This window comes from Tribolium castaneum, chromosome 6, assembly GCF_031307605.1.
Source record: "Tribolium castaneum strain GA2 chromosome 6, icTriCast1.1, whole genome shotgun sequence".
Taxonomy (NCBI): Eukaryota; Metazoa; Arthropoda; class Insecta; order Coleoptera; family Tenebrionidae; genus Tribolium; species Tribolium castaneum.
In genome coordinates this window covers 8,688,061-8,698,406 of record NC_087399.1, presented here as the reverse complement: position 1 = coordinate 8,698,406, position 10,346 = coordinate 8,688,061, and the positions used below count along the sequence as shown (strand labels likewise).

The 10,346-nt window shown below is 32.9% G+C and overlaps 2 protein-coding genes across 2 annotated transcripts; one reads left to right on the top strand and one right to left on the bottom strand.

Annotated features, from left to right (window-relative positions):
• Positions 1-1,999: 1,999 nt before the first annotated feature.
• Positions 2,000-3,415, bottom strand: LOC659935 (thymidine kinase 2, mitochondrial). The gene is made up of 5 exons (XM_966201.4): positions 3,275-3,415; positions 2,840-2,996; positions 2,486-2,792; positions 2,227-2,448; positions 2,000-2,177 (listed from the first exon to the last, which is right to left on the bottom strand). Exons 1-5 carry the CDS (start codon positions 3,334-3,336, stop codon positions 2,167-2,169), a joined length of 759 nt encoding a protein of 252 aa, XP_971294.2. The 5' UTR covers positions 3,337-3,415; the 3' UTR covers positions 2,000-2,166.
• On the top strand, positions 2,996-7,015 carry LOC659999 (platelet-activating factor acetylhydrolase). Its single transcript, XM_966263.4, has 5 exons — positions 2,996-3,286; positions 5,692-5,792; positions 5,844-5,955; positions 6,004-6,691; positions 6,737-7,015. The coding sequence occupies exons 1-5, from the start codon at positions 3,241-3,243 to the stop codon at positions 6,963-6,965; spliced, it is 1,176 nt and encodes a 391-aa protein (XP_971356.2). The 5' UTR covers positions 2,996-3,240; the 3' UTR covers positions 6,966-7,015.
• Positions 7,016-10,346: the final 3,331 nt, after the last annotated feature.

The window sequence follows — 10,346 nt, the reverse complement described above, 5'->3', positions numbered from 1 at the left end:
CGTTTTGTTTCATTTCGAGCTATTTTCAACGCCATGATAAAAAAACAATAAAAGAAGGAAAACACATTACGGCATTATCTCCAATGAAAAACAAATTTTAAATATGAAAGACGTAAAAGCAGTAAATATGTGCGTAAAAACGTAAGCAATTTTGATAATAATAATAATTGCCACAATAATTTTCAAATTAGGCGCCATGTCAACGTCAACGCTTTAAACTCCATACAACCAGAAGATGGCACTGTAGCCAAAGTTTCTAAACATTGTCAAATGACTTTCTTTATTAATTAAAAAGAATGCAAATTAATAATTGATCAAACGAATTTAATTTTTGTTTCAATTTCTGGTTCTCTGTAATATTGTAAAGCACAATTTCTGTCTCATAACAGAGTTTAAATTAAAGGAGCATTAAATTAAATGTTGTTCATAATGTAATTTTTTTTCAACAAATTCATTGTAATCAGCACGTTATAAACATTTCCTTATGAAATCAACCCTTAACATGTTCCTAAACTTAAACTTTCTGCAACCAAATATACACCACTTGAAAAAACTGTTCATAAATTGATGTTCAGAATCAACTCACAGAGCCGTTAGATTGGCCCCACCACAAAAAGCAATGTTTTTGAGTTAAAGTGAGTACCATTTTTATATAGCAAATTCAGAATAAAAAAAATTAAAAAAACAAAATTTTTCGAATGCTGCTGCCAATTTTTTACTAAAACTTGGACTTAGGAAGCATCAAAGGGAGACCGTTTTAAAAAAAACTTGGTATTTATTGACTGCACTTCAAATTTAAACTAACCATTGTCATTAAATTATTGAATGAGTCCGAAAATTCAAAGTGATTGGTTTCTCCCTTTATTATAATGGCCGACCATAAATGGACCAATCACGTTAAAAATACTATTTTTGAATGAATTGGAAAATCTAAAGTGATTGGTTTTCTCGGTAATTTTAATGGCCGACCTCAAACAGCCCAATCAAAATGCTACAAATTTTACAATAATCGTTACGCGCCTTACGTTAATTCATTCATAAAATGTTGAGTCTCTCTTTGTCGCATATCACATCACACAACACCAAAGTTGGGATAATGAGCGAAAACAAATAAGAACTATTACATTTAAACTCTTTTATAATAATCAAAAACAGGTCAAAAAGGCTCAAATAACCAATCTTGAACATCAAAGCGCATGCGCGCGCAATTTTTCAATTTGACACGACAATTGACATTTGAAAATTCAACAAAAAAGACGAAAAATCTGTGGAAACTGACCTAAAGTTTTTCAAAACTGCGAAAGGGGATCATGGGGTAGGTGAATGTTGTAGCTTTAAAAACGGCGCTGTTGCAGTTAGTGGCTGGAAGATCTGTTCGTACACATTGGTACAAAGAAGTGCAAAGATGACCTTTTTAGCACTTTTTTTAAATAATTTAATTAATAATTTATAACAATTAATAATTTAATTACAATTATCCGCTAAACTGACAACAATTTTGACTGAAATTTAGTTCTCGGACATGAGATAATGGATATTATACAGGTATTCCGTTTGTATTGTTACATATTTAAACAGATGAGTGTGTAAGACCATGGAATTTATGATTTTGTTGCTGGAAGTCCGAGGGCAAGAACCACTCAAGGGATTTAGGCAGCTTGGTCCCGAGGTACATACGCTATTTTTTGTACTTCAAAATTATTTTTTTTGCACTTCCGAAGCTAAATACTTCAGTTTCTGTCTACAGGGACTATAGTGAGTCATTTATTACCTAGGAATTAAATATGGACTGAACCCCCTAGAGAGTTCATTTATTTCCTAAAGGGACTAAAGTTCAACTTGCAAAAAACATTCGGGGACAAAAATAAAATTTTGATCTAGTTGACCATCTGAAAGTACACCTTTTATTCTCATTCCGCCCCATGTAGAAAAAGGGAAAATAAAACAATTGTTTGCATCCAGTAGACTATTAGGCAGGCAATCAGAGTAAAACATCAAATAATTTGTATTTTGCGAAAGTTTATTAAAAAAATACAGTTTCCTACTCTAAACTAACATTATTACCGGTATAAAGCGCTCTTGATTCGAATTCAACATTCGAGATAATTACATTAACTTCAATTGTGAGGTATTTCATGAAATGCCAGTCTTTAACTCATCAAATCATTATAGACACCCTAAAAAAATTGCTTCAGTGAAAAAATCAAATTGGAGATTGAAACAAACCTAAAATTCTCCTTTCGTTCTGTTTCAACTGTTCCCTCACCTCCTCCAGCGTCTGATTCGCATCCATAACAAGCACTGGAGTCTCGCTATCCTCCTTCATGAGCCAGTCTTCATGACTTTGATGCAAATCTTTCAAATAATCAAGCGAGATCTTTTTCTCCTCAGGCCTCCCTCGCGCCTTAATCCTTTCGTAGACCACCTCAGGGGTGCTCCTTAAATAAACTAACTAATCAAAACACCGGCGAAACAGCCCCCTTACCAATCAGGTCTAGATTAATATTGATATTATTCTGAATCCATTGGTACCACTCATCCAGAACGGCGTAATCAGGCCCACTTAAATAGCCCCCTTTGCGGGCCAGCTCGACGAAACAAAAGCGGTTGTTCTGGAGGGAGCGCTCGAAAATCTGGACGGTCGTGTTGGGGTTTTTGGGCTTCGAAGTTTGGACTTTGAGACGTGACAACTGGACGAAGTTTTGGAAGACTTTGAGCCACTGAGCGATGTCTGAGTACATGAGGTCCAGGAGGTTGTCACCGTTGACGTTACGCCACGTCTCGATTGGCTCCTAGAAGGGTTTTGAGTGCGGGAAAAGGTCAAAAGGGCGCAACTTACACCGTAGGTTTCGATCCCTGAAATGCGGCTGAAGTAATCGATAAGGGTCGACTTCCCGGCCCCGATATTCCCCTCAATGGAGACCCTAAAGGGCCGTTTCCTCTCACTTTCCATCGCTCGGCCAATTCTCTTGTTCAGCGAGTTTAAATCCCGTTTTCTGCAAGGTCATTCGATTCTTTTATCTTTATAGACTTTGTACGTGCGGTTCGAGGCAAGACGCAGTTCAGGTGAAATTGCCAGTTAGGAATTAGGTCATGATGAGTGTTTAGAATACAAAGAAAGTGCAAGAAGTTCTGTCAAAGCCAAAGCGTAACAAACTTTCGAGCTGTCATAACCTAACTTTTTGGTATTTGGCTAATAATTGGGACTTGGGGGGTTACTGAGACTTGTGATTAATTAAAATGTGGTGGTTGTGGAAAAGTACGAATAATTTACCTGAAGCCACGGGTGAGTATTGACGGGATTATCAAAGTTTTGCTACATGCAATTAACCTCATTTGGTAATTGTCAGTTTGACAAGTGACAGATTTTCCCGCTTTTTGGGGAAAAAATTCAAAAAATGGGGTTCCTGATAATTAAATGAGAAAGCAAAACAAGCAGAATTAATTAATGGTAAATAAAAATCGTTATTAATTAGTAATTGGTGAGATCCAATTAATTTCAAGCAGCTAACTTCATCCTGTTTCGTTTTTTCATATTGATGCAAGTCATGTTATTTCCGGAAGTTTTCGGATCGCTAATAAAAATGTGTTTTAATTATGTTAATTCGGCAATTACGTAAAAGCCAAGCATTGTCTCATATCACTCAGTGAAAAGGTTAATTACGCAAAACTTTCTCATCCAAATAAAACTCTGTTGTAATTTATTTTTATAAATACTGTTTGTAAAACAATATCAAAACAAAATAAAAAACAGTTTACACAAACGAATAAGTCGAATTTCAATTTGGAAAATTTTAACAAGTATAGTAGATACCTATACCTATTTTTTGCGACTTTATTTAGTACTTACTCTTTATTTTACATATTTTTTAATTTTTTAATAAATAAAATTCATAAATTCTTAATTTGAAAACTATGCGTCCTAGGTGGAAACAGCTCGCTCAAGTTAATTTTTCAGGTCATTTTGTGTAACAACAAATCAACATTACGTCAAGCTGGAAAATTTTAGAATTTTTTGATTTTTTTTTTCAAAATACTTATTCGTTAAATTCGTTATACTACCGCACCAAATAATATATTTCCTAAGTTTAGTAATAACTACATATGTCAATCGTTTTTCTAGAACATTAGAAGATTTTCGTAGTTTCAAACTTCATAATAAAAACTTCATGATTTGTAAACCGTCGGTTCTAGGTTTAAGCAATTTACACAGACGCATTTTCTGCATTGTTTTACATAAAAAGCCAGGCTTTGAGTTGTAAAATTTTAGAATTTTTCATTTTTTTTTTCGAAATATTCGTTAACTTCTCTAATAAATGTAGTAACTAGAAATTTTCCGGTTCTCTCAATGCCAATCGATTTTCTGGAACATTTTACATGTGCGTAGTTTACATGTTGTTGGCCTCATTTTCACCAAAATTGGCAAAATAAAAAAAGCTTTGCAGAATTTCAGGTCTTATAATAAAAAAATCCATGATTTGAAAACCATCAGTCTTGTCAAAACAGTTTACGCAGACGAATTTTCTATATTATTTTACGTAATAAACCGGCTTTTGATTTGGAAAATTTTAGTATTTTCATTTTTTTTTCGAAATATTTGTTAATTAGTTACTACTGCAGCGAATATTTTTTTAAGTTTATTGATAACTAATTAAGCAATAGAAATTTTCTAGTTTTCTCAAAGCCAATCGATTACTTGGGACATTTTACATGTGAGCATTACTTTTGCCAAAATTGATAAACGAAAAAAAAACAAAATTTTTTAAGTTATAATAAAAAAATCATGATTTGAAACCTGTCGGTCCTAGGTCACAACAGTTTACACAGACAAATTTTCTGCATTATTCTACATTTTAGGCCGAGCTTTGATTTTAAAAAATTTTGAATTTTTTACGAAATATTTGTCAATTAGTTACTCCTGCAGCGAATATCTTCTTTATTAAATCTATTGATAATTAGGTAAGTAGGCGGAATTTTTCGGTTTTCTCAACACCAACCAATTTCTTGGAATATTTTACATATGCGTAGTTTGAAAAAAATTAAAAAAATTAACAAGATTTTAAAAAAAAAATCATGATTTCAAAACCATCTGTTCAGATCAAAATAGTTTAGACAGACGAAATTTCTGCATTAATTTACATAATGAGTATAGTTTTCATTTTGAAAAGTCTAGAATTTTCTTTTTTTAATATTTGATAATTTGTTACTATTGCAGCGAATATCTTCTCTAAATTTGTTGATAACTAACAACAATCGATTTTCTGGGACATTTTACATGCGCTTAGTTTAAAATTGATCAGTTGCGGACTTTACTTTTGCCGAAACTGACAAAATAAAAAAAAACAAAATTTTCGAAATTTCAAGCTTATAATAAAAAAAACATCTATGATTCAAAAACCATCGGTCCTAGATCAAAACAGCAACGAATTTTCTGCATTATTTTACATAAAAAGTCAGATGTCGATTTGGAAAATTTTGATCTTTTTTTTCAAAATATTCCTTAACTAATCCCAGAGTAACTAATTCTAGGGGCCAGTTACACAAAAAAGTAACAAGTTTACTATTTACATTATATTACTGTACAAAAACTATACAACTGACAAGTAAATTATTTGTAATTAGTTGTATGAAACAGGTTTTTTGCCGAAATTGTCGAAAAAAAAATAAATTTAATATTTTTTTCTATCTCAGGGCCTTTTACGCCGGGCTGCATGGACGTCATGCTCGACTATAGCCACGAGGGCATTTTCATGCGTCTCTACTACCCCACAAACGAGGCCAAGAAAGATCCAGTACCTGATTTAAATAGTTTAGTTGATTCCGTAAAAACCAATTTTTTGTAGAGGAATTTCCACCGTTGGGTCCCTTGGATCCCCTCAGCGAACTACTTTATAGGCCTTTCAAAAGTGTTAATGATCTTTCCTTTCATAATCCGATTCGTGTACTGGTGGTGTCGTAAGTTAAATTAATTACCAAAATTCTAATCATTTATTCCCACTTTAGACACAAACATCGTCCCCGCCTTATATGGAAGTCGCCCGAAAACCGACCAAAAACTGAAATGTATTGTCTTATCTCACGGTTTGGGTGGTTACAGGTCATTGTACAGCAACACATGCTGCGAATTAGCCTCGAGAGGGTTTTTAGTGGCGGCTTTGGAGCACAGGGACGGCTCCTCCTGTTACACCTACTACTACAAATCGGAGGAAGACGCCCGAAATCAGCGCCCGACCAACATCGAGTACGAGCCCTTTGTCTTGGGCAAAACGCACCACAAGCAGCGGAGGCGCCAGGTGGAGCACAGAGCCAAGGAGTGCGGAAAAGTCGCCGACTTTTTCGCTGACTTAAACAGCGGGAAAGTGCCCCACAATGTGATTTGTGACGTCCCCACACGGCGCCAAATTGACTTCGATTTGGCCGATTTTGTCGGAAAACTGGACTTGACAACGCTCACAATAGCAGGACATTCGTTCGGCGGAGCTACGGCCCTTTTGACTTTGGACCAAAGAAGGGAGTTCAAGCACGGGATTTTGCTGGACCCTTGGATGTATCCGATCAAGGACGAGGGTTTGGAGGCGAAAATAACCCAACCTTTGATTTTTATCAACACTCAGACGTTCCACATCATGAGCAATGTCAGTTCCATGGCGAAATTCCTAACGAGCGACGACCGGACAATGTTCACGATTTTGTGAGTTCTGGTGGTTGGGTTGGCACAAGTGACTGTTTTTTCCAGGCATACTACTCACGAAAATCAGACTGATTCGGCTCTAGTTGTGGGTTATTGGCTCAATTGGTTCATGAAGAAGTTGGACCCTTTGGTTGCGCTCAAAATTAACAATAGTCTAATTCTCGAATTTTTGGATAAGTGGGTTAAATGTCCGAGTGATGTTAGCGATTGTCGGGAGTATCTCCAGGAGCAAGGATCGAATCTAGAACAAGGTCTTACTCGCCCTTGGCTTTAAATTAAAAATTGTTGCTTTATTGTTTAATTAATAAACGTTGATTTGGTTTATTAGTCGTTTTATTATCCTCCTGTATTGACAATTCACCAACTGTTGGCGAAATTTCCGTCGTGTTATTCGCTTCGACTTGAATTTTATGCAAAAGTCTGTCGGTTTCTTTCCTAAAGGCGCAAGCGGATCGTTTTTCGGTACTTGTTCCTCATTTCTTCCCTTGTTGCTTCACCCTCAGAATTAACTGCAACTTATTCTTTCTCCTTTGCTGGTCTTTGAGTTGCTTTCGCAAACCGCAACCCAGATTTCATTTTTGGTTTGTTTTCCCCTGATTTTTCTGGTATTTTCTGTTTTAAATTATTGGTTAATTGTGTATATTCCATGTCTAGATATTTCTAGTCGTAACCATCTTCAAAAAATTCAAAATACGTCTTGTAGATTTGTATTTGATTTTGGTAAATATGATGATAGGATTTCAAATAAAATAAATGAGCTTGGCTGGCTAAAAATTACTAATTTTACAAAATTTCGTGCTTTTGTAAAAAAATTCTATTCCGCTGTATAACAAAATTATTAGTGTTAAAATATCTTTATTATTTTTCGATAAAGTACTCTTTGTTTCACTCTGTCACTGTCATTATTTCTTCCTCTTATATAAATTTTGATTGAATTTTATGTGTACTTTGGTTAAGTTGAATAGCCTATTGGGTAGACTTCGCCTGTACATACATATTATTTACGAAATAAAGAGCTTTATTATTATTATTATTATTATTTTCTCGGGTTTCTTCTGATTTCCTTAAGATTTTCCCTGATTTTCCTTGATTTCTTCTGATTTCTCTAATTTTCTTTAGGTTTCCTTTGATTTCCTAAATATTTCTCCCAATTTTTCAAAATTATTTATCGTGAATACGTATTATCTGCTCACTGCAGCTTTTTCTTCATTCTTTCACAATTTAATTATCATAATATGTATTTTTTAATTTGTAGTAAACATTAAATCATTGGATATGTTCATCTTATCGAAATCAAAAGACAAGTCAAATTCAGAAATTTTAATATGATTATTGATTATATTATTTGATTTAGTATTTTTTTATCTTTTTCAATGTAATAAAATAGTCATTTGGTGATTTTTTTATTCTAATGATGAAAACTTAATCCCAAAAATTTATGAATGTATCTATAAGAGAAAAAAAGAAGAAAACAATTATATAGGTTCGTAAAAAAATTTAGGACCAATAAAACCCACTTATTTAAAAAAAATATTTTTTCAAAATTTCCAAAATTTTGTCATAAAGACTTTATTAACTGAAAAAAATTCTTTTTTTTAGCTTTTGCACGCTATAAACAGTAATGATAAAATAAATAATAATAATAATTAATAATAATAATAATAGTAATAATAAAGATGCCCAACAGAAGTATCTAATTATAGGACAACAATTTAAAATCATAGTTGTATGAGTAACAACAAAAGAAAAAAAATATAATAAAAAAGTAGCTTATTATTATTACATGTAGACACAAATACAGTACCGAAGAAATTACAAAGACAGAACTGGAACAGAATCTAAAAATTCTAAAAGTACTAGTTAATATGGAAATAATCATCATAATATTTCATAATATAAGACCAATCGATTTTTAAAGATAATAAGTTCACTAGAAATTTTGTACTAATCTGTTTACGTCTTAAATTTAAGTTTGTAAGATTATAACGTTGCAAGATTTCGAGGCAATTTGAACTCTTCTCAGGATATAGTTACTATGAAAGTTAATTTACAATCAAATATGACGCCAAGATCTCGCACAGTCAGAACTTTTGTAAGATAAGACTTGTAAATATAATAAGAAGATTGGTATATGTTTTTTTTACGATTGTAAGTCATAAAAATACATATATTAAATTTTAATTTGTTTAAAGTGCACCATTCAACAACTTGTATCAGTAGCATTGTGAACACATTTATAGATTAACAAGTAAAGGTTTCAATGAGATCGTTGATAAATAGGTTAAAAAGTAGTGGCCCCAAGTTTGATCCTTAAGGAACGCCTGACGTTGCAACAAATTGTAAGGATTTAAAGATGTTGTAGAAAACATAGTTTACTCTGTGCATAAGACAGAACCTAATTAATACAAGTAAAGATGAGGACATTCCAAAGCGGTCAAGTTTCTAAAAAATTATCTTGTGATCAATAACATCAAATGGCTTAGAAAAATCTGTATAGATAACGTCCACTTGACCGCCATTATCAAAAGATTCAGAAATAAACTTAGTAATAGAAGCAAGGTTGGTGCTCGTAGATATTTTAGGCATGAAACCGTGTGGAAATTGAGAAATATATCTCCCAGCGCTAGTAAAGTTGAATTTTTTTAAATATAATAAAAAATATACAGACTGATTCAGAAATACTGAGTCTGTTGGCAACACATTTGAAAGTATTTGTGCTCGAAATTTGCAACACTGTAACCGAATTCGATTTCTCTTGACAATTATTTGACGTACAACACCACAAGAATGTTAAATTGTTGTTAACTGGAAGAGTACTCCATTGGTATCCTTAAAAATTTAAGTCCAGTGTTGCCAACAGACTCAGTATTTCTGGATCAGTCTGTACATAATCTTCTCAAAAATTTTTGCAAAATTAGGAAGAATTGCTATAGTTCTGTAGTCACTTCTTCAGATACGTTTCCTTTTTTTTAAATAGGTATGATTTTGCCTACTTTCCAGTTTTTAGGAAACGATGATGTTTTTATAGACAAGTTTATAATAATAGACAGAGATTTGGATAGAACAGGAGCAGTGCCTTTTAGAAAAAAAGGCGGGAATTAGATCATCACCTGTAGTGACTTTGTTTGGAATTTTTTTATTATATCGCAAATGTAATTTTCATTTACGACCTGAATATGAAATGATGGCGATGGTCGATCTGTATTATTTCATATAATATTAGTATTGTTACTGGTTGTAGGAGATTGATAAACGTTAAAGAAGTAAGTGGCGAACGCGTCTACTTATATCTTTTATTAACTACTAAATAGGTAGGAATTTTACTGTTTTTTTGACGCTGATCAATTTCCTAGAACATTTTACATACGCGTAGTGTAAAATATATCAGTTGCGGCTTTTAATTTTTCCGAAATTGACAAAATAAAATAGTCAACATTTTTGCATTTTAAGTTTTTCAATAAAAAAGTCATAGTTTGAAAACAATAAAACCTATCGGTTCTAGGTCAAAACATGCCTTTAACAATAGTCAAATTCTCGAATTCTTGGCTAAGTGGGTTAAAAGTCCGAGTGATGTTAGCGATTGTTGAGAGTATCTCCAGGAGCAAGGATTTTAATTTAAAAAATGTTACTTTATTGTTAAATTAATAAACGTTGA